This window comes from Lynx rufus, unplaced genomic scaffold, assembly GCF_022079265.1.
Source record: "Lynx rufus isolate CCGP_SWC_20201006 ecotype Redwood Valley unplaced genomic scaffold, mLynRuf1.p SCAF_1, whole genome shotgun sequence".
NCBI lineage: Eukaryota > Metazoa > Chordata > Mammalia > Carnivora > Felidae > Lynx > Lynx rufus.
Genome location: NW_025814823.1, coordinates 81,869,080 through 81,893,087, shown reverse-complemented (window position 1 = coordinate 81,893,087; position 24,008 = coordinate 81,869,080). Strand labels below are relative to the sequence as shown.

At 47.5% G+C, this 24,008-nt stretch overlaps 1 protein-coding gene across 2 annotated transcripts in view; it reads left to right on the top strand.

The window, feature by feature from the left end:
- TUBGCP3 (tubulin gamma complex associated protein 3) overlaps positions 1–24,008 on the top strand; it is a 75,538-nt gene that overhangs the window by 40,484 nt on the left and 11,046 nt on the right. For both annotated transcript variants that reach the window (XM_047081821.1, XM_047081817.1), the window contains exons 12-19: positions 2,653–2,763; positions 3,263–3,371; positions 5,097–5,286; positions 7,655–7,790; positions 9,347–9,415; positions 13,047–13,182; positions 20,116–20,204; positions 20,326–20,457. In XM_047081821.1, the coding sequence (XP_046937777.1) occupies positions 2,653–2,763; positions 3,263–3,371; positions 5,097–5,286; positions 7,655–7,790; positions 9,347–9,415; positions 13,047–13,182; positions 20,116–20,204; positions 20,326–20,457 (972 nt within the window). The remainder of the gene's footprint in view (positions 1–2,652; positions 2,764–3,262; positions 3,372–5,096; positions 5,287–7,654; positions 7,791–9,346; positions 9,416–13,046; positions 13,183–20,115; positions 20,205–20,325; positions 20,458–24,008) is intronic.

The window sequence follows — 24,008 nt, the reverse complement described above, 5'->3', positions numbered from 1 at the left end:
GTTTTTATTTTGAGAGAGAGAGCGAGAGAGAGCACACGCGTGTGTGAGTGGAGAAGGTGCAGAGAGAGAGAGGAAGAGAGAGAGAGAATCCCAAGCAGGCTCCATGCTCTCAGTGGGGCTTGAACTCACTAACTGACTTGATTTCAATCGAGAGTCAGATGCTGAAACAACTGAGCCACCCAAGCACCCCAAGAATGATATCTTATTTTAAAGTTAAGTAGGTTCTGTGCCATAGTGATAGCATTTTACATTTCTCATTTCAAGTTTTCTCTTTCTCTCTTTGTTTTTTATGTTTTGCCTGGAAACCATCAACTTTGCATTGGCATATAATTACTAAAAATATTTTTAAAATTCTTTAAATCTATTTTGTTTCTGTGGACACACTTTCCTTAGTCTGGGTTGTGCATTGTTCACCTGTTGGTGATTTAGAACTTGTGTAAGAATCACTAGAGAAGTGTGTTACGACTTAAGTGGATCTTAATGGTCCCCCGGGGGAGCCAGGTTGTCACGTTTAACGTGGCCAGTGCTGCGTCTCAAACCGTCCGGCTTCCGTGTTAAGATACTACTAAGTACTGAGGGCCATTTCTCTCCTCCCTGGAGGAGTGGCTGATTCTAGGTCTAGAGGAGAAAGGAGTAAGATGAGCCTGGCACATCTTCCACACCAGAAGCAAGGAAGACACCTTAGGTCGAGTCTACAGGACTCAGCAGCCAGCTTGAAGGGGCTCCCATCATCCCAGAATGGAAAACGTGGTGGAGTGCCAGTGAGGGTAATAACTCTAATGGACTGAAACATAGATGCATTTAAGTCCATGTTCATGATGATGAAACACAAAGCCACTGGTCACCGTTGGAGGCTGGGAAGTAAAGATGTTATCACATACCTCGTCCATCTCTTGATCTAGTCGCCTTTCCCCTTTTCTGATCTATCGATACAATTATCATGACAGCTTCTGATGAGGCATTTTAGCTCAGAGAAAAGGATAGCATATTAAATAAAAGGTGCTAGCTCGGCCAGTAGAGGGAGGATGCTCCAGAAGGAAACACTAGCCCCGACATCATATCCAAGGTAAATTCTAGACGGATGAAAAATGTAAGTAATAAAAATAACATGTCAGGAATAGTAAGAGAAAATTGTCTGTAATCTAGGAGCGGGAAGATCGTAGGAAGACAAGAAAGTCTTCTTCCATAAAGGAAGAAATCCACCTACACAACAGAAGTGGAACAAAGCGAAAACATGGAACATGCTGTAAACGGTGCCAAATGGTTAACTTGGAGAAAGTAAATTAGTAATACTTCATCCACAGATGGTCATTTTCCCTAATATAACAGAATTTTCATATGTTGATGAGAAAAGGACAGCGTCAGTAGATGGTTGAGGAGATGAAAAGACAGTTTATGGGAGAATAAAAGCAAACGGCCATCAGCATCGCGGAAACAGGCCCCACTTCCTGTGTCAGGATGGTAACAGTACAGGTGGCCACAGCTTCACCAGCTGACTGGCACAGTCTAACACAAGCGAGGATGCAGAACAGGGGCCATCCTCCTTGTGGGAGTGTCCGTGGATGTGCCTGTTTGGTTGGGAAGGGGAGTCTGACATGTCTCTAAAAATTAAAAATTGCTTTGACTTGGCAGTTCTACTGAAATTGAGTTTATGGAGATAAAAGCCCAAACGTATTTAGGACATAGGGCTGAGGGGCACCTGGGGACTTGGTCAGTTAAGCATCCAGCTTCAGCTCAGGTCATGATCTTGCAGTGTGTGGGTTCAAGCCCTGCGTCGGGCTCTACCCTGTCAGTACAGAGCCTGCCTGGGATTCTTTGTCTCCCCTTCTCTCTCTGCCCCTCCCCCATCCCATGCTCTGTCTTTCTCAAAAATAAATAAACCTAAAAAAAATAAAAAAAAAAAACTTAAAGGACATGGGACTGAAACATGAGAGTGGCCTCGTGCCCTTTCTCACATCAGGGTCAGGTTGGGCAGTGGGATCAGCAAAAGTGAGGAGCACAGTGGACAGGGGAGAAGCTTCTGTGCAGGGTGGTTCTTGGGAAGGCACTTCCTGCAGTGCCGCCAGGCAGGCAGGTGCTGGCCACCCACACGCCCAGGTCAGCCTGCAGCCAGCAGTCCGTGAGCAGGGTCCATTAGCTCTGGCACTTCTGTGTTCTAGACTGGGGGCTCCGCAAGGGAGAACCTGCAGAGGGCTGCACGTGGGCAGGAGGGGACAGCTGAGCACAGGGATCGCTGCACCACACCCCTGGACACCCGCAGGTTTTCACTAAGGTAGATGAGGCGGCCCTCCCAGCCAGAGCACAGCAGAGGCTACAGCAGAGGTGATGATTGTGATCAGAGTGAAGATCATGAATCCTCGAGAAAAGGCTGCGTTGTTAGACTCGGTTTAAAAAGTCTGGGACGTCTGTGATTCCATTTACAGAGGGATGTATCCAAAATGCTTTTTTTTTTTTTAATATGAAATTTATTGTCAAATTGGTTTCCATACAACACCCAGTGCTCAAAATGCTTTTGAAGATGGTTTTACTCTGTGAAGAGTAAGTCTCCCGTCTCTGGAGAGCTTTCCTTCAGGGTGACTTCCTCGGTGTGGCTGTCAGTGAGCGGTTTGCTGTAAGCGTTGTCTTCTGACCTGGCCGTGCCTCTGCTTTCAGTTTTTCGTAGCCTCGGATCCAGCCGTCAAGACGGACCGGCTGTGGCAGGACAAGTACACTCTACGGAGATCGATGATCCCCTCCTTTATTACGATGGACCAGTCTAGGAAGGTGAGGCCAGGGGGGACTGGGGCTCTGCTGTCGTAATTCTGCATGTGGGCAGCAGGTGACAAAACTCTTCTATCGCATCTTAGGATCAGATTGATTGAATACACTGATTAATGTGTGTTTGTTAATAAGTCTTCTCAGTTCCTACAGTTCCCTTGATGCTATCCCAGATGTCCTTGCTACTTAATTAAAAAACAATTAAAAAAATTTTTTTTAAGTTTATTTGTTTTGAAACGCAGACACAGCATGAGTGGGGGAGGTGGAGAGAGAGAGAGAGAGAGAAAGAGAGTCCTAATCAGCACAGAGCCTGACATGGGGTTCGAACTCATGAAACCATGAGGTCGTGACCTGGGCCAAAAGCTTAACCATCTGAGCCACCCAGGTGCCCTTCCATTACTTAATTTTTAATTAATAGTAGATTTGTTGCTTATGAATATTTATAGTAGTTGGATGATTAATCATTTTTACATCATGGTAACTGGAGGATATTTTTCCTTTTTAGGTCCTTTTGATCGGAAAATCAATAAATTTCCTGCACCAGGTTTGTCATGACCAGACACCCACTACAAAGATGATAGCTGTGACCAAGTCTGCCGACTCCCCCCAGGATGGTACGGTGGCGGTGGTGGCGGTGGTGGTGGGGGTGCGATAGAGCTGTCGCTTGAAGTGTTTTCCGTCCGGTAGGAATGACAGTTTCTGAGTTGTCATCCTAAATACCTTCACACTTAGTGTGATGTGTGTAAAACATTACTATGTAAAGTTTGAATTTCTCTTTTTACGTGGAGTTCACCAGTAAGTACTGGATTAGGTGGAGCTGTTTTACTCTCTTAGAATTTGTATTACTTTGAAAAGAAAACGATCTAGCGACAGTTATGCCAAAATCAGAAAATAAAGGAAAAATGTTTCTACTGGTGGCCACATGTAACACAAAGAGGCTTATTCAGAAGTTAGCAGGGGAAGTGCTGGGTGAAATGACTGCCTGTGTGAGATGTCCTATGGTCCCCTTGTTCGCTGCTGCCCTCGCTTCTGTTTTTCCCATCTGCTGCCTGCCCCACCGAAGTAATTCCACAGTGTTTTGTGTGCGGCCGACTTGATGTGTGCAGCTTTCCCTCCTGGCTGTTTGCTGTTCATGTTGTCGTTCTGACTCTGTTCGCAGTGTCAGCTACAGGCGTCATGACATGACTTACTCTTCATGAGAATGACTGTGCCTTTCGTGAGCTTAAACTCTAGGTATGAAGATGAAAATGTACAAGGAAATGAAATACTAAATAATCAAACATAGAGAGTGGTAAACGAGTATAGATAACATGCTGTAAGTATGTGATACCGTGGAGTTAGCCACAGGCACTGCGCTCCATGGTCGTCCCGGCAACTCTAGCTTGCAGAACCCAGACTTTGTACCCTTTCACTGCTTTCTCCCCCTCTCCAGCCCTGCAACCACCAGTCTACTCCCTGCTTCTCTGACTTTGACTACTTTAGAGTCCACACATAAGTGATACCGTACGGTATCTGTGTCTGCCTTCTTTCACTTAGCGTAACCCTCCCAGGTCCGCCCATGTTGCCACAATAGCAGAATAACCTTTCTCCAGGTAAGTGATAGCCCACTGTGTGTGCACACCACCTCTCGACCGTTCAGTCGTTGACGGACACTCGGGCTGCTCCCGTATCTTGGGTCTCATAAATAACGTGCAGTGAGCGTGGGGGTGCGGGTATCTTTTTGAATTAGTGTTTGCATTTTCTTTGCGGAAATACCAAGTACAGTTGCTTGATCATGTGGTGGTTCTGCTTCTAACTTTTTGAGGAGCCTCCACACTGATTTCCACAGTGGCTGCACCAGTTTGCGTTCCCACCAGCAGTGCACGAGGGTCCCTTTTCTCCGCATCCTCGCCAATATGTGTCGTTTCTTGTGTTTCACCCTGAGGCCAGCAGTTCCCAGAGCTTGCTCACTGTGGGCACCTTCTTGTTCATTGTTGAGACCGTGCGGGCAGTTCAACACTGACCCTCCCTGTGCTGCCTTCTTCACCTCAGTGTCTCCGTGAGGTGTTGAGTTAGTTGTGTTGTTGAAAGTGACTTGACCTTCAGGTCTAGGACAGGACGGACTGTTATTGGGGCCTCTCATAGGTCAGAGCTTGGGCGTCCACTGTGCGTCCAGCAGACGGCGGCCTTTTTGGTTTCTTGGGCTCGTGCTCATTCGCCTTCCTGTGCACCCGGCCCATTGGGTCTGTCACCAGGGCCGTTTGTGGGTGTAGGCGGTGACGTTTGTGCGTGAGCTGGTAGTTTTATCTTTATTGAAATACAAGTTATGTACGTATATGCTCTCGTTTTGTTCTTTACAGCTGCAGATTTGTTCACAGATTTGGAGAATGCGTTTCGGGGGAAAATCGATGCTGCTTACTTTGAGACCAGCAAGTACCTGTTGGACGTTCTTAACAAAAAGTACAGCTTGCTGGACCACATGCAGGCTGTGAGGCGCTACCTGCTCCTTGGCCAAGGGGACTTCATCAGGCACTTAATGGACTTGCTCAAGTAAGAACACTCTTTGGATCTTTTAAATACACAGTAGATTGCAACATGAGGAGTCTTAACAGTTCTTGTTTTAAAGAATAAATGCCATTAGGGGAAATTGGCTGAGTTCTTAGAGAACATATCGGTAAGATGAAATCTGAAATTTTTTTGGAAAATTTTTTGATGAAACCAAGATTGTCACATCGAAGTCTGTTTGTTTTCTCATATTCTGTACCTTTCTCACAAGCCTGTGGGCCTTGTGGAAACCCTGGCACTGACAGTCCCGTGTCCGAGGCGTGTGCAGTGTGATCACACTTAGTGCCAGTTTCAAACAAGTTCAAAAATTGTGTATTTCAAACAACTTTTTCCATATTATGAATTTTAAATTGTTCCTTGGGGGAAAAAACCTATAAAACAAAATTACTACTCTTTTCATTTTGTTCTGTGACATTTTTCATGGCACCTTTTGTCCCAGAATTAGATGTGGGTCCCTCCCTGGCCTCCATGGAGACTCTCCCAGCCCCTCAGCAGGGTGTCTGTCCCATCCCGGGCTCTAGACACACCGACCTGGGGTGCAGCCAGGCTCCTAGCCAGAGCGCGGGTGATGTCCACTCAGGCACTGAGGAATGGAGATTGGCACTTTTTGATGTTCCCTTTGGAACACTTGAAAGAGTGTGTGGCCTTCCAGTCTTACCTGTGTGATCAAGGGGTGGTTTTGGTGGCCTGGTCCTGAGATGTCACTGTGCCTTGGAGTTGCCGAGGGAGCTGGCTGAGGTGAACCCTGGGCCTGCCCACAGAGGGGCTTGGTCCCTCGTGGGTGGGGCCAGGAACGTGCGTTTCTAATGAGGCCCCTGGTCCAGACACAGGCCCCTGTGGTCCCTCCTCTGCCCCGGAGCCCACCTTGAGCATGAAAAGTAGTTTAGGGCACACATAGCTGTCACTGATCTTCTACTTGCTTGTGCTGGGTGGGTGACTGTGTCGTCAGCTTGAGAAGGGGTTGGTGAACTGTGAACTGAGCACACGTACTCGTGGAAGTGTCCTGTCTGGACCCTGAGCAGGGAAGGGGCCTCTGGTGAGCTCAGTCCTGGTCTCCAGCCCAGCACCTGCTGGAAGCATGGGCGGGCAGGAGTGTTTGGAGGGGAGATGCCATTGGCCTAAATGGGGGTTCCCGTGAGCATGTGGGGGGAGCTGGCCCAGGGTGCAACTGTGCAGGTCAAGGTGGGCAAGGCAGCTCTCGCGGTTTACAGGTGAGGCCAAACGCAGGGGTGCCTGCCATGCTACGGACCAGGTCGTGTGGCTGATGTAACGTGTTTGCCTTATGCGCGGTTTTGATATTTAGAGCATCCCGTAATCAGAAGATTTGTTTCTTGAAGACATGATTGAAGTTTGTGGCTTTAAAGTGGGGGATGTCCCTGGTCTCCAGCTAGCCTCAGACTTCTCTGAGTGATGATGTCATGGTCCCTCTTCATCGGTCTCTGCCCCACGTTTTGCTGCCACGAAGACCTGGAGCCGCACAGCTTATGTGCACCCCTGGGGGTGATGGGCAGGCTTTCCCCCCAGCGTATTGAGCAATAGTTGACCTAGATCACTGTGTGAGTGTAAGGTGTACAGCACGATGGCTTGATTCCATGTGTTGTGAAATGGTGACCACAGCAGGCTCAGCTAGCATCCATTTTCTCACATAGACACAAAGAAAAGAAAAAAAGGAAAGAAACCCCTTTTCTCCTTTTGATGAGAACTCCTAGGATTTGCTCTTGTACCGACTGGTCCTGTGTGTCACACGGGGTGTTGGCTGTGGCCCTCAGGTGGCGCACTCCAACCTAGTGCTCACACACAGCGGCTTGTTTGCACTGGGTGGCCCCTTTCCTGCACTTCCCCTCGCCGTCAGGCTGTGTTGGTAACCTGGCCGGTTCTTGCCCGGTAACGTTAGCTTTGTTTAGCAACCCAGACATGAGTAACCCCAGAGAAGTGTTTGCTGATAACGCGGCAATTTTTAGCTTCTAGAATCATGACGTCTGTGTATCTAGTTGTTTTGATTTAACAAAGACCTCTCTACCCATTGGGTCTGTGCAGAACATTCCAGTAGTTCCCGTTACTGTAGGCCAGACTTAAGTTGAAAACTTGATTTGTTAATGTGTATGGCATATGTTAAGTATTTTCAATTTAAGCAGAATCAAAATTAATTTTTTTGAGATTTAAAGAAATGTTTTATTCCCCAAAAGACTTGGTGAAATCCTGTTTACGGTTAGTTTTGTGAAACTTTTGTTTCTATGTTGTAGTGGTTTGTGTTTTTAGTTTTTATAATTTCAACTCTTTCTACAATTTTAAGTTTTTGCAAAGCTCTTTAAGAATTCAAGTAACATCTTTTATTTTTACAAAATCTGTTAAGACCAGAACTTGTCCGTCCAGCTACGACTTTGTATCAACACAACTTGACTGGAATTCTTGAAACCGCCGTCAGAGCCACCAACGCCCAGTTTGACAGCCCTGAGATCCTCAAGAGACTGGATGTGAGGCTGCTGGAGGTACTGTGGCCCTGGTTCTGCTCAGGCCGTGAGCTCCCCGGGCCAGCACTCCCGCCAGCGTTCCGGTGTGTGGCGTGTGGCCTGCATCTCGTCTAGCCTGCCGGGTGGGAGTCGTTGCCGGAAGGCTGGCCGGCCTGAGCCTGCACTGTGCTGCTTGTTGGTCTTCAACAAGGGCCACATCTCTAAATTGCACTGGGCTTCTCCGTCTGCTCCCTGTCCAAAGTCCCCACAGGGCCGCGGACGGAGAACACGCAGCGCTCAGCCTGGCGCTCGGTAGCACGTTGTGGAGTGAATCTTGTCTCCTGTTAATGGTAATGTTGCAGGAGGCACAGGGATGGCATGTAACAGTAATATTCATCAAAAATAGATGTATTTAGTTTCAGTTTGGTAGACAGTGAGTTTTCTTAGGGGAATGAGTGTCAGAAACATCACACACTGTTTGCTTAGCTATGATGAAGGACCATTAGTAGGGCTTGTTGGCTTTTTTAAAATGTTGACTCTTGTTTTTTTTCTTTTAATGTTTATTCATTTTTGAGAGAGAGAATCAGAGCACGAGTGAGGGAGGGGCAGAGAGAGAGGGAGACACAGAATCTGAACAGGCTCCAGGCTCCGAGCTGTCAGCACAGAGCCCGATGCGGGGCTCGAACCCACGAACCGTGAGATCATGACCTGAGCCAAAGTCAGATGCTTAACCAACTGAGCCACCTAGGCACCCCTAAATGTTGACTTTTAAGGGATTCAGGACATATGAGGCAGTGAGTTCTTGTCAAACTGGTGATGAATTTTAGACTGATTTTACGGTATTTATTCAAAATACATTATAAGGGCACCTGGGTGGCTCAGTCTGTTAAGCGACCAACTCTTAATCTCAGCTCATGTCACGATCTCACAGTTTGTGGGTTTGAGCCCTGCATCAGGCTCTGTGCTGACAGCTCAGAGCCTGGGGCCTGCTTCGGATTCTGTGTCTCCCTCTCTGTCTGCCCCTTCCCCACTCATGCTTTGTCTCTCTGTCAAAAATAAACATTTAGGGGCGCCTGGGTGGCGCAGCCGGTTAAGCGTCCGACTTCAGCCAGGTCACGATCTCGCGGTCCGTGAGTTCGAGCCCCGCGTCGGGCTCTGGGCTGATGGCTCAGAGCCTGGAGCCTGTTTCCGATTCTGTGTCTCCCTCTCTCTCTGCCCCTCCCCCGTTCATGCTCTGTCTCTCTCTGTCCCAAAAATAAATAAACGTTGAAAAAAAAAAATTAAAAAAAAAAAAAAATAAACATTAAAAAAAAAATCTTTAAAGAAATAAAAATAAAATAAACATTGAATAAAACCCCACAACACACCATTCATTTCACAGTATCCTTAGAGCATCTCCTCTGTGCCCATGGTTTAAATGCCGAGGGTACAGGGGTTGACAAACAGATCTCTGCTGTCCTGTAGCTAACACTCACAAGTATTGAATGCTTTTCAAACATTGGGCTTTATTTTACTGCCTTTTCTTGGACGAGAGATTCTTTGGCACTAAGTGCAGCACTGGTGGGAAGGCCTGCAGTGTTTGTTTCTGTCCCCAGGTCTCTCCAGGTGACACCGGGTGGGACGTTTTCAGCCTGGACTACCACGTCGATGGGCCAATTGCCACGGTAAGGCCATGCTGGGCTTTTTTATGGTTGCTGCAGCCCTTCAGCTTGCTGTTTTGTTGTTTCAGAATGGGCTCTCTTCTCTCAGAGCTTCTACTGAAGGCCATCACTTGACCTCTGGTCAGACCCACTGAAGGAATACCTAAGCCACAATTCTGTGTGGCTTAGATAATCATTAACGAGTGCTGAAATGCTCTAGTATTTTATGAATTCCTACAAATACCCTTTGGCTCCGTGATAGGGTTCAGCAGGCATGTAGTAAATGGAGTACTCATTGGACCCCATAATCCTTAGACCACAGTAGCGAATTCAGAACAGACAGAGAGAGACTAGGACGTGCATTGTAGAGGTCACACTTAACGCTACTTAGATGAAGTCTGACCTTCAGTGTTCCCTGGGACCCAGGAGCCGCTCATGCTGCTGCTGTCCATGGTGCTGGTGCTGCTGTCCATGGTGCTGGTGCTGCTTGGAGCAAAGTACCGGTTCCCAGACCGTGAGAGGCTGGCTCCTCTGCGTGCTGTCTGCGGCCCAAATGCCCTGCCTTAACTGCCCGCTTTCTCTTCAGCTTGGAGTCAGTTCTCCTTGACCAGGACGCTTCTTTGGAGTGATGTCAGTCATTTGATATCTGAAATACTGAAGGAGAACATGCGTTTCTTTTAGTTATTGGGAAAAATATTTTGTTAAGAAGTAATGTAGTTTGGCTGTGAAAATCCTCCTTGACGGTCCTTGCAGAGTGGGACTCCATGGCTGTTCCCACATCTCCGGGTGTAAGTCACAGCCCTTCCAGGGTGCACCAGCGCGGCTGCCTCGCACTTTGGGGCAGCAGCCGTGCCTGGGACATGTGGCTCTTGTGTCTGCTATGAGCCAGAAGCTCCTGGTGTGCGTGTTTCACACATATTCCTAGTGTTTAAGCTGTACCAGATCAGAGCTACTGTATTTTAAATGCATAACTGCTCTTAAATTTGATTTTTTGTCATATTCAAATTAGTTTTTTCTTCTTTGACTTATATCCTAGTTTCCAGTACTTGTTAAAATATCCTGTTGTGTACATTATTATTTAAATCAGAAACTTTTGTATTGTCTGCTTTGTTAATACTGACTACGCTCATATCATTTTGCCACAGATGCCAGAGTAGAGGCCCTTGTGTTTGTTATTTCCTAGAACGTGAGTGCCTCGAATGTTAGATAAATTGAACGTACTCATACATGCAGTTAATTATTTCACAATAGTGTAGACTCATGAAGCATACAAAGTTAAACATTGCACACCTTGTATATAAACAATTGGTTATGCAGTATATTTTTTAAATTTTAGCTTTTTGTAAACTCTAATTGAGAGGGTCAAGAGACATTTATATCCTAGATTTATTTAAAAAAACAACTTTGGGGTGGATCTCTGTCTATGGCTAACAAGTGTTAACTTACCTGCCAATTCTAGCAGGTGGAGGGTGTGCCTGGGAGGCCGCACTGGGTGGGCGCAGGGCCCTGTGACTGCCGCAGGATGTGGGGGATGGGGTCTTGCATGTCCGGTTTTGCTATTCCAGTTCTGGGGTTTGCTGATGTCCCAGGTTGTTATATTTTTAGCTAAATGGAATCTTTTATTTAAAAATACACTTCCAGAGTCGAATTTTGGAAGAAAATGGATTTTCTGCTTCTTCCCTATTAAATTTACAGTATTATCTCCATTCCCTTTCTATTCTCATTAATTGAGATTGCCAGTTTTGTGTATAATTTAATTATAATGAGTACATATATTAGTCACATAATTTTATCTTATATAATATAGTATAATTTTAGCTTCTTGTTAATTCTGTGAAGGAGGATGTGGAGAGGTTATCTGTGATCTTCTCACTGGGATCTTGGGCAGGATAAAATCCATTGACTTGGTCTCCAGGGTTTTAGGTGAGATGCTTATTTTGTATTTATTATGTATGCTCATATCGTATCAGAAGCTTATTTCGTATTCTGCTAAACTTCCTGGTGCACAGTGAACCAAAAGATGGTGCACACGGCAAAACTAAACGTGGGTTATCTCCCCATGTAAACGCCATGGGATATAGGAGTGTCTCTCTGAAACAGTGCCTGTTCCTAACAAATCCTGATTAAACTATGTTTGTAAATTGGGTCACGTGAAATGCGCTCTGGGAGGCCAGCACTGAAAGGATCCCTACAAGGCAGCGTTTGTATAGCAAGGGTTTCTGTGGTTGATTTGTAAAATTATTTAATCCAGTCACCCCTTATTTCTATAGTTGCAGACATAGTAGTGTGGTTAGCACAGCAAAGTACATAATCCCCAAAACAGTCCTAACTGGTCTCAGAGTCCATTCAGAACAGTTCCTAGCCAGTCCAGTATAGACACATACAGTCATCAGTCAGTACTGAGCACTGCTGAATACTGGCACAAAAGGCATACAGAAGAATAAACAGATAGCCCTTATAACACATGAGCCAAGAATACACAAAAATAAGAAGACAAAGGTAAAGCAGTCTACAGCTAAATGCTCAGATTGTAGGGGTCCAGTGATAAATGTCCTGTCTGGAGAAGAGGGACATTGGTGAGGCCAGGGAAGGGTGTGTGGCCTTTGTCCTTGAGGGCCAGGTGGGGTCTGGGCCAGAGGAGAGTGTGGAGCAGTCCGGGAGTGATATGAGGAATGGCCCCGGGGCGTGAATGAGGCTGGGCTTCAGGGTGAGAAACCAGTGATTCAGGGCCCAGCCTGGCTCCTGGATGCACAGCGCAGAGCTGCTGGGAGCCGAGGCCCCAGGGAGGGGTGTTTCCAGTTCTCTGTACTGCAGGGAGAGGGCTGCCGACTCAGGGAAATGCATCCTAGCTCGAGGGACTGGGAAAAGTAAACGTACCCATGTCTGTTGTGCACATGTTGGTGTGCGAGATGTGTTTGGCCGCTATCTGCAGAAAACCCTGTTACTGTACACACGGGACAGACTTCCTAGATGATGTTTTGTGGTTCATCTGACATTCGTACTTAACCAGGTGTCCTGTGTTCTTATTTGCTAAGTGTGGTCCCCGTGGGAGGGAAGCTCGCCTAGCCCCTGCCCATAGGTCCATCCTCCCAGGGTATGAGACCACCGTCCGTCCGTTTGCAGTGAAGTGGCTCCACAGGCAGTAAATACCTGTGTTAAGATAACCCGGAGGCCTCTTGACAGACAGGAGACTCTCCTAGGCCCACCTGGCTTGAGATGTAGCAGCCTCATGTGTCCGTCCGGGTGGTTGGGGCAGAGGACACTGCTATGTTGGGGTTAAGAGCCCACATTTTGACTGGGTTTAGGCAGCATTTAAAAGACCCGAGAAACTGTTTACTAGCTCTGTGACCTTAGGCCTCTGTCTTTCAGTTTGTAAAATTGGTACCAAAATATCTGCTTCTATCCTTGTGAGTTTGCCCCACGTACTACTTAGCACACAGGTCGTCACCATGGTTGTATTTGATGATACTTTCCTAAAACGTGTTATATTAGTTGCCTATGTAATGCTTGAATTTATTAGAGTTGATTGTGTGTTCTCTGGCTTCTTTTGCCTTAAAAAAAAAAAGATGCGTCAGAAAGGCTGTGTTGTCACAGGAGGGTCCCTAGGTCACCGTAGGTCAGAGTGCTGTCAGCTGTCCTGTGCCTTTTTTCGCAGGTGTTCACGCGAGAGTGCATGAGCCACTACCTCAGGGTGTTTAACTTCCTCTGGAGGGCAAAGCGGATGGAGTACATCCTCACGGACATCCGCAAGGGACACATGTGCAATGCCAAGCTCCTGAGGAACATGCCAGGTAAACCCGCCCGGGGAGGTCGGGGCCGCTCCCCTGCCAGCCCCGCATCCCCGTGCTTCTGGAGCGGGCTTCTGTGGGAGGCTCATCTGTGATACTGCTCATCCTGACTTGGTGCAAATCAGAAAGAAAATTGAATCCAGTTAGATTTTTTCAGACCACGAGATTTCTTTCAGAATTACGTTTGTTCTCACTCTGCTGTTCATGTCTGGACTTTTTTTTTTTTTTTTTAATTTTTAAGGAAGGAAAGCTATGTTTATTTATTTGTTTATTTTACAGGAAGGAAAGCTATTTAGTAAACCACTGTCTCATTTAAAATTCACTTATTGTTTTGATTAAAGTCTGTTTGGGAATCACTTTAATGTTTGTTCTGGTTCATAAACCGTGACATGAAAATTTTTTATATTATTTTACAATTAAAAGCTGTGGTAAAATTTAGATGGGTTTATTTTAATGTTGCAAATACTGAATAACTGTAGTTACCGATAATTTTGAAATTTTCATATTGAAATTCATTTGGTCAAAACCTTTGAGAAAGTATTTCAACAGTGTGTCTCCAAGGAAAAACAGCACTGAGCGATTCTTAACCCTTTGGTGAAAGTGATTATTGAAGAAGGAGCTGTTGCTTGAAGAAAGGTGTATGTGACCTTTGCGTGATTGCTAGGTCAAGGCTGATCCTTGAGCAGCTCCCAAAGTCCCAGGATAATGACACCCCGGAAGCCGGGGGCCTGGAGGGTACCTGACTGTGTGGACAGAGTGGCCAGTTTTTACTGGGCGTCCCTGCTTTCTGTATACACAGCAGGCCTTTTCCAGGGGCATCAGGATGCTCTGATTATGCTCCTGGCCTGGCTTCCTCCGGACTCACTTCATAGGTTGATAATAAGGACCCTCTGATGTAGCCGAGAAGGACGTGAGAGGGAACGTTTTCTTGTCAATACCATAATGGTTGTGGACAGGAGATACTGCCTTCAGCTATTTCTAGTACCTGTGTGCTGCCTCGCCGGCTGGCTCTTCATGAAGGAGGCAGAAGGAGGCGTCAGTCACTCAGAGGGCCTGCCTGTCTCCTGGCTCTGCACCTATCTCTCGTCCCCTGGTGTCACGACCTCGTGCTTTGTCTCGGGGTGACTCACACAGTCTGTTGGGTGCGCCCTGGCAGGTTGACCCCTTTGCCGGCCGTGTGCCTTCTCTGGGGCTGCCTGGCACTGCCGCGTGTGTGTGCCCAGGTGTCACCTCTCTGTGCCCGACTCAGATCCTCTCCAGGCAGGGCAGACGCTTTGTTCCTGTCACCCTGTTTCAAAATAAGCATCTGTTATTTTTAGCCCTGGGAAGTCTGAGCTCTGTGACAGTTCTAAGTATTAGCTCGTGGTTTGAATATCACCTCACCAGTGTCTGTATGAATTTGCTGTTCTCTTGTATTGAATAATCAGCGAGCTTTGTTTTCTACTTGAAGGTAGTGTGGGAAAAAATAGACCTTGTCTTTTATAAAATCAATAACTTTAACATAACCAGTGCTCTCTCGGAGAGCTTAGCGTTAGCTTACTTCACTGACCCTTTCCTTGTCACTGAAGCTTCTACAATCTTTTTAATAGCAACATTTGCCTCGTGTGAATATACCATTCGATTTTTTTCCCCTTTAGTTGTACTTTTTCCCACTAACGTAAATAACGCCATTTGCTTGTATTATATGCCTCTGGCTATTTCTTTAGGTAACCGAGGGAAGGAACAGCTGGGTTAGCAGGGATGGATTTTAGTTTACTTCACATTCATGAATAGCAATCCTGATAGTTCAGCTGTGGGCGCGTACGGTCACATGACTTGAGGAGCCAGGCACCAGGTTGAGGTGCATCTCGAGGGGCACAGTCCTCTGGCGGTTGTGTGCGTTCCTGTTAGCTGGCTGCTGTTGGGTGTTGTGTTCCAACAAATTGTCAATTCGAGAGGGGAAGATGGAAGTTCGTTTTAATTAACTTAATGCTTTTTAAATTATTGATGACTAAACACTTTCTTGGTCATTGTGTTTCTTTTAGGAAACTGGTTTTTTGCTCATGTCTCGGTTGGGGTGTAATGTTCTTACTTTAATTTATAAAGAGTATTTTAAAGTTGTTGCTGTCCAGGCAACTTAACGAGCAGAAATCACCCAGCTAGTTAGTCTTGTTAACACAACAAATCTAGAAACATCTTGCCAGTCATAAATCTGAGGCAGAACTATAGAAGATTACAGAAAGTGCTTCTGGGAGCACCTTTGGAGATTTGCATATATGTATGGTGTGTGGAGCTGTCTTGGTCCATACGAACAGTATCACTGATTGTTATCCCAGATACTTTAATAATATTTATTAAAATAAGTTTTTTGGAGTAAATAGTTACACTTGAAAATGATTTGCTTAGGGGGCACCTGGCTGGCTCAGTGGAGCATGTGACTCTTGATCTCGGGGTTGTGGGTTCAAGCCCCATCCGTGTTGGGTGTAAAGATTACTTAAAAAAAAAATAAAAAAACTTAAAAAACCAACCACACAAAAAGAAAATGATTTGCTTAGTACAGGAGTTCTTGATAGTGTCTACCAAGATGTTTATGCCTGTTTTTATATATCTGTCATTCAGCTGGACAGAAGGCAATTGTTGATACCAAAATCATGTAAAGATTTGGTTCTAGTGGTATGGAGATTTTTTGTTGTTGTTGGATTCAATTAATGTAGAAAGTATAATTAATGGCAACTCCATTTGTGTTTCAAGTAATATCTAACAAAATGAAATAGATAAATACAGTCAAATGAGCTTGTAATTAAAAAAAAAATTAATGTTTATTTTTACGAGAGAGAGAGAGAGAGAGAGTGTGAGCAGGGGAAGGGCAGAGAGAGAGGGAGACCCAGAATCTGAAGCAGGCTCCAGGCTCTGAGTTGTCAGCACAGAGCCTGATGCAGGGCTTGAACCCATGAACCATGAGATCATGACCTGAGCTGAAGTTGGATGCTTAACCGGCTGAGCCACCCAGGTGTCCAAATGAGCTTGTACGCTTCTCAACCTTTGTGTGTTGAGGGAAGAGAGTGAATGGAGGTCCCTCCCTCCCCAGAGGGTGGTATTAAAATGATCTCCTTCTTGGTCCTTGTAAGAAATGAAATTGAAGGTGGTGGAGGTGGGAGAGGCGGTGGGGTCCTTGGGGGAGACCTGTCACCACAGGACTGCTGTGGCATTCTGCCAGTTTAATTGGCAGTAGTTTCTCTTTCTTGGTGATTAATACAATAATGGTTCATCTGATGATTGACAGTGTTCCAGACCTGCAGAAATGATAACTTAAAAAACGAGTAGGCATTTTTCTCCTTAGAGGTTCTCTTTGTGTGTATCATTTTTGTATATGCTGATGAGTAGGTACTCCTCAATAATTACACATTTATTAACAGCTCTCAATGCCGGACTTCTGCTGGGCGGCATTGCCCGGGTTTGTGCGCGGTCCCTCAGCACCAGGCTGTGGCCACAGCTGACTTCCTTGTCTCCTGCCTCAGTTTCCTCATGGGGGGAGGGATGTCGACAGTGCTTACTTCCAGGTCTGTGTAATGCACTTACCAGTGCTGCCCCCGGTGGGGGTGGATACTTGTTCAAGTGTCACTGCCACCTTCCTGGTGACGTGGTGACAGCAAATGGCGTTTGCAGGAGGCCCTTTGTGGTGAGTAGAGATTCGGAACACTCTTTGAAGCCTTAGCCTTGAGAAATTAATCAGATGGGTAATTTGATAGTCACTTTTAAATATAGTAGTGTCAGTTATCAATGCAGGTTGAAGGAGGTGGTTTGCAGTTGTGAAGAAACTGTTTTAGGGTACTTTTTAAAAAAACAAACTTGGTGTAATTTTTAACGACCCTGCATGCTGTCGAAGGTGCTTCCCGCTGAAGATGCCCCCACAGCACACCGTCCAGTCCTTCTGGAGCCTGGGGCAGGGTGTTTCATGAGACTCTGTGTTCCTCAGGCACCTGTAGAGGGCAGCAAGGAGTTAGGAGTGATCAGCCACAGGAGAGACTCCTCATTCCAGATTTTGTGCAGGAAACTGTCTGCTTTTTTTTTAAATGAGTTCACTGGGAGATGCTTGTGTTTATGTATTTTTTGGACCTCGGTACGAATGTTGCTTTGCTTTTGCGATTATTTGTAGGTCAATCATAAAAACACAAGTATTTATATTTTAATTATGTTTTATTTATTTTTTTAATTTACTTATTTTAATGTTAGGAGAGAGAGAGCACACACATGCACATGCGTGCACAGGCGGGGGAGGGGAGAGAAGAGAGGAAGACACAGAATCTGAAGCGGGCTGCAGGCTCTGAGCTGTTAGCACAGAGCGCAAGACCCACAGAGTGGGTCTTGAACGCATGAACCTTGAGATCATGACTTGAGCCAAAGTCGGACGCTTAACCACCTGAGCCACCCAGGTGCCCCTTAAGTATGCTTTAAATGTCTTTTCAAGGGTGTGGGACGTGCTCGGACTTGTTTGGTTCTGAAAGCCACTATGTCGTCAATGATGAAAATGAGCATCAGAGGCGACGTTGGAGGTTGGTGATGGTGCTGTAAGGAGGGTGGCTGTGCTGGATGCCTGGTGGACACAGCAGCTGGGGTCAGGGGGAGGTGCGTGAACTTGATGGAGCTCTCGGGTGCAGGGCTGGGTGACTGGGCCCTGTTTGGAGCTGGGGGGGGGGCACCTTTGGGGGTAATGCTTCAGTTTTAGGCATGTTAATGTGAGGTGCTTATAAGAATCTACGTGATACATCTGGTTTGAATTGATTCGCAACCTGAGACATATCTGAACTAGAAATGAGGGTGTAGACCGTGTGAGTGGGGGTGACCTTGGGTGCCGTGGGAGCTTCTGGGAGCTTCCTGGGGGAGGGCTCCAGGGCAGAGGTGGCGGGCGGGAAGCCGCTGTGTCAGAGGAAGGCAGGAAGGCACGGAGATCCCGGGGTTTCCAGGTAGCATGGATGACTAGCCAAGGCCCACAGCCAGGAATTTGAGGTTGGCGCCAGCGTGACTCGAGACACGAGAGGTTTTCGTAGATTAATCGGCGGTGGAGAAATTGTGCACCAGGTCACCCCGTGTCATGAAGTGGAGTCAGCAATGGTGGGCAGGGCACCGTGTTGTCAGCTGTGTGAGGCCTGACCGAGTTCCTCGTTTATGCAACCACATGTGACATGTAGAATGCGTTAGCAAAGTCATATAAGGCGCACATAAAAGCCAACACATTATCCAAGAACTGCTGGATTGATAGTGGATGGGACCCCAGCGCACCCTCGGGGGCCCCAAGACCTAGAGACGAGAGCAGTGACACCCGCGTGTTTGTTGAGTTGAGATTTTCCCATTGCGTGTAGCACACTGACTTGGGCAGGTGATGAGATGGGCCACACGGATTTCTGTACTCCTATAGCACATCTGGGGCCTGCTTACCGTCTTCATGCACGTCTGTCAGGACAGGCATGGAATCTGCAGTCCATGAGTGATGTTAAACTCTCTGTGGAAGGAATGTCAGGACACAGAGATGCCTTCTCACGAGGCTGAAAGACAAGCAGACGGCTTTCACTTGGCTCCGTGCAAAGTGGCGTGTTTGGACCCAGCGCAGTTGTGCTGGAGGGAAGACCCAGAGGTTTGGGTGTCACAGTGAGACCTGTTCGCTGTCACGTATGCTGTGTAAAGGAGCGTCTGCATGCTGCGGGTGTTCTGAGTACACATCTGTCCAGGGGAGACTGCCTGGCCTTGCGGGGGAGGGAGCACCATCCCTGTCCTCACAGCCCTGGGGCAAAGCCCAGGATGGAGTTGTAATAGAAGCTTGCTTCTCCCGTGACACGGGTGAGTTGTACTTACAACAGCCTTTTATTATACTCTTTTATGCTGAAAGTAATTTAGGTAAATGGGCTGGGAGTGGGAGTTGGGACATCTTAGCCCCCTCTGAGAGTTTTATTAGGAGAAGTACATTCTTCATTCGGGGCTCGTGTTACCTATTCTTTACGACACCGTTGACCACAGCCACGGACGGCAGGCTCCCGATGGCAGGGAAGACATCAGGGGGCTTGTCGCTCAGGCTCGTCTTCTGAGGGGACCTGCTGTCTCCGCCAGCCAGCACAGTCCCCACGTGTCCCATACCCCTTAACCTGGAGAAAGGATTGTTTTCTAAAGTATGCATCACCACTGTTTCTCTACAAGTCCCTATTTTGCTTCCTCGTTACTGTCTTACAAAGGGACAAGAATGGTTTCTCGAATAACTGTGTGCAGCGATGATTATTTAACCACGCAATTAAAGGCATTTGGGGTGGAAACAAAAATAAATGTGCTTAAACCATTCCTTTGATGGTCTCATCTCTGACTGAACCCTCTATTATGGTGGCTCTGGTACTCTGGTGAAGTCTTTGAATGAAAAATTGGAAGTGTGAGCAGAGAACGGCTGTTCTGTGGTGACCTTCAAGCCTTTTGATGGCTTTATAATCTTGCAAAGAACAGAAGCAGAGTCTGGGCTCAGGCCCATCTCCTCCCAGTTCACCTGTCTCTCAGGTGATGAGGTCCTATTTGGGCCCTTCAGGAAATGTCACTTTTGTCTCCAGATTGCTGGGAGTCCCGAGGTCTCGCGCAACAGCAGCACACGTGTTGTAAAGAAGCCACGGCATTGAGCGTGAATTCATACTTGTGAAGCAACTTGTCTACTGAATTTTCAGATGCAAATATTTTGTTTTGTGCTGTTCCTTATCAGGTCCTTATGTCACGTAAAGTAACATGATGCTGTTGATTAGCTAAACCCTTGTGTAGCTTGAATGGCACGGAGGTTGACCATGGAAAGACTGTTCCCTGTTTTAAGGGGCTAAGAGTTAAAGCCAGCGATTGTTTGTTTTTGAAAGTGATTGCAGATGAACGGGTGGGAGCAAGTGTTCCGTTTGAGCGTGTTGTGTGTGTGACACCAGCTCTGTGGCTCTCTTGCAGAGTTCTCCGGGGTGCTGCACCACTGCCACATCCTGGCGTCCGAGATGGTCCATTTCATCCACCAGATGCAGTACTACATCACATTCGAGGTACTTCCTGAGCACCCTTTGGTTTAAATAAGTCACGATGTCTTATGTGGTGAGTTTTGTCAAAGACCCTACACCAGGAAGACACGACCTCCGTTCTGAGTCTCACGTTGTTGTTTCCTAGGTGCTTGAGTGTTCTTGGGATGAGCTTTGGAACAAGGTGCAGCAGGCCCAGGACCTGGACCACATCATCGCCGCACACGAGGTGTTCCTGGACACCATCATCTCCCGCTGTCTGCTGGACGCCGACTCCAGAGTAAGATGGACATGCCCTTTACACAGAGACCAGTAGTGTGGCCTGCGTGTTGGGCTCCTGTCCCAGGGAGATCTTAGAGATCACCTGATGCCCACATTGTGGTAACTAATCACTTGGAGTTCAAGGTTGACCGTTTCTGGGCAGAGTTACAATAAGAACACGCTCTGAAATGTGTATGAAACTGGTAAAGTGTGGGCTCTCACCCACCCGTGGGCTCTTGGGCTCGGAAGACACAGGTGAACCACGAGCGGTAGGAACTGCCCACGTTCAGGAGAGGGTGTGAGGATGTGCGGAGCACGGGGCTGTGCCTTCACGTGCTCTCTAGGGACGGTGGTGTTTCCTGTGTGTGCCTTCACGGAGCGAGCCTCTGGCTGCACAAGTCGGAAAACAGTATTTGTCTAGATGAACTCTAAGCGTTGCTTGTGTTCCGCGGCCCTGGCTTGGTTGTTAGCATCGCTTTCCTGTGGGCCCCTGTTCCGAAAGTGGCTGTTCACGTGGCCGAACCTTCTGGAGTCGTGATTTTGTTCGGACATCTGGGGAAATCTATTCTGATGTAAGAGTCAAAATGTCAGGCGCGTTTTTGACACTAAATGTGTGACTTTGGGCTCGTGGAGGGCCGCGTCTGGCTAAGCCGGCAGCTCCCCGAGGGGAGCACAATGCTTCTGGGGGCTCACGCTGGGCGCAGCTGCGTTCCCCGGGCAAGCAGGTGTTAGTGTGCCACACTGGTGAACACCGCCTTCGTCTGCATATCACAGCGCTCACGTGCTCCTGGGTGGGAGTCGATTACCCACATGCTTGGGTAAGTGATGGCACAGAAGTAACTGAAAGCACTTGGGGTGTGATGAGTGACGTAAGAACTGTGTGCCTGCAGCCTTTTGTCCTTGGTTACTGTTAGTGAGCCTCGTCTTTATCAGCTGAGCTCCCGGACACTCGTGGGGTCATCTTGTCTGCTTGGCGGCACGCGTGCTGCCTGTCTGCGGATGTGCATCTGTGTGTGCTGTGTGGGCACAGCGCTGTTGTGTCAAGCGGGTGTGACGCTCGTCTCTCTCACATAGGTCTGTGGGGGGTAAATGGTATAATTGATGGAAACCATCCATCATGGTGGCGCCTGATGCACGACGGATAGTGACCTGTGTGTAAGTCAGGTCCAGAATGGTTCAGAGCCATTCTGTGTGTGTTACAGAGATCGAGCTTGGGCAGGTGTAATGCGTGAGCTCCTGAGGGTTACACCCACACTGACCTCAGTCTACGTGGGGAGTGAGGAGCAGTCAGCGGCCGACCACGTGTGGTTTCAGCCACACGGGACAGTCGCGTACGCAACAGTCACACCTCTTGCCTCCAGAAGATTCCCACTGACATGAGCAGAATCCAAGCAGAAAATGTTTTACCTGTAACACACTCTCTCGTGGTCGTGGAAAGTTCACATGTGAGTTGGTCCTATGTCTCCTTCAGTGAAGAAGTCAGTACGCTAAAGACTTAATGTCCATTTTTTTTTTTAATTTTTTTTCAACGTTTATTTATTTTTGAGACAGAGAGAGACAGAGCATGAACGGGGGAGGGGCAGAGAGAGAGGGAGACACAGAATCAGAAATAGGCTCCAGGCTCTGAGCCATCAGCCCAGAGCCCGACGCGGGGCTCGAACTCATGGACTGCGAGATCGTGACCTGGCTGAAGTCGGACGCTTAACCGACTGCGCCACCCAGGCGCCCCCTTAATGTCCATTTTTGAAATGGCCCCTTTGCTGATGGTTTTACTTTAAAATGTTGTTTTTAATTTTTTCTTTTTAAATTTATTTTTGAGAGAGAGAGAGACAGAGCATGAGCAGGGGAGGGGCAGAGAGAGAGGGAGACACAGAATCAGAAGCAGGCTCCAGGCTCTGAGCTGTCAGCATGGAGCCCGATGCGGGGCTCGAACCCACGAACCGTAAGATCGTGACCTGAGCCAGAGTTGGACGCTTAACTGACTGAGCCACCTAGGCACTCCTAGTTTTACTTTTAATTTGATGATTTAAAATAATCACTAGAGGTCTTGTTTTTTAAGGAACCCAATCTAGAATAGATTCAAGCAATCTGTTATGAAAATTCAGTGTATTTTTGGTGTCTCCCTTAGTCAGAAGTAAGGCTTTCTGATACTGTATCATCCTGCGGGTGTGCACACACATGATCCTCGCCTCTGCATTGCCAAGGAAGGACCTGAACCCCACCCGACTCTGCTGCCGACTGATGGTGGCCCAGAACACACGGTCGCGGCCGTGCCGTGCGGGCATACTGCTGACAGAGTCCTCCTCGCACCCTGAGTGAAGAAAGAGCATTCCGTCACCTCGTACAGTAGTTAACTGCTCCTAAGTAGCGAATACATCTTTCTTAAAAACAAAAGATTAGCCCACGTCCATCTTTTGTTTTGCTTTCTTGTTATTAAGCAAGAGAACAAGTAGCCTTATGGTAAGCCTGGTGTCTGCCCCGGGTCCTGGCGTCCTCACCCTGGGGGCAGCTACAGGGTAGTGAGGTTCATGCCCAGCAGTTAGTAGCCCTGTGCGGGGGCGTGTCTGAGTGGGTGCAGTGACTCCCGTAGACAGTGCCGTGATGGTGGCCTTGCACCTGTCCTCACCAACCCGAGCTTCTCCAGCAGCGGTAGGCTGGGCCTGTCAGCCTCACTGCTTCCACCTGCCCGTGAGCTTGGAGCCCCTCTTGCTTTTGGGCTTCTCCTCTGCTTCTCTGTAAAGTCACATCATCTTGTCCCATAACATTCTGCACATCTCTTGTAGGCCTTTAGTACGTGTGTGCGGTTTGGCTGGTCTGTAGGGATGCTGTCGATTTCATTTTGCTCTTTTGTCTGCTTTTTTATCCTAGTAGTTTCTAGATCCGCGTAGGTCCCGTTTTTATAGGGAAAACCATTTTGTTTCTTCCTTTCCACGGGTATGTTTGGCTCTTTTGACTTAGGATGTTAGCTGGGTCAACCAGGAGCACGCATGCCACATCCCCGACATGGAAGACACATTTTCTTCTTTCACCCCTGACTGCAATGTCGCCAGGAGATCTTCCAGGACCTTTATCAGATTACAGAGGGTCCTTGAGTCCTAGTTTGCTTAGATGCTTTGGATAAATCATGAGTGGCTGTTACGTTTTAACATGATTTTTTTCCTGTGATTTCAACATTTTCTTCCTCTCAAATTGTTAATGGGTTTTTTAAAACTCTAAGCTGGCGGAGGATCGAGTAGACGCCCCTCTTCAGTCGTGGGGCGCTGTTGTCCGTCCGTGAAAGACTTGTGTTTATTGGGTTTCACATCCCACCCCCCCGCACCCCTGCCATCCCCACCGTTGGCCCAGTTGTCTTTGTGTTTGCTGTTGGATCTTGGATGCATATGTGGCATTTTGCACGGATGTGTCTTTGGCTTCTACCTAAATGATGTTTGCTGAGCTCTGTTTCGGGGCCGCACTGGGAAGAAGCCCACCTGAAATCTCGTAGGTACCTGTGGAGGGCGCCGTGCAGCGTGGAGATGCTGGGCCCAAACAGTGGCGGCTTCCAATGTGGGACCGTCCGTGTGTGCCTGC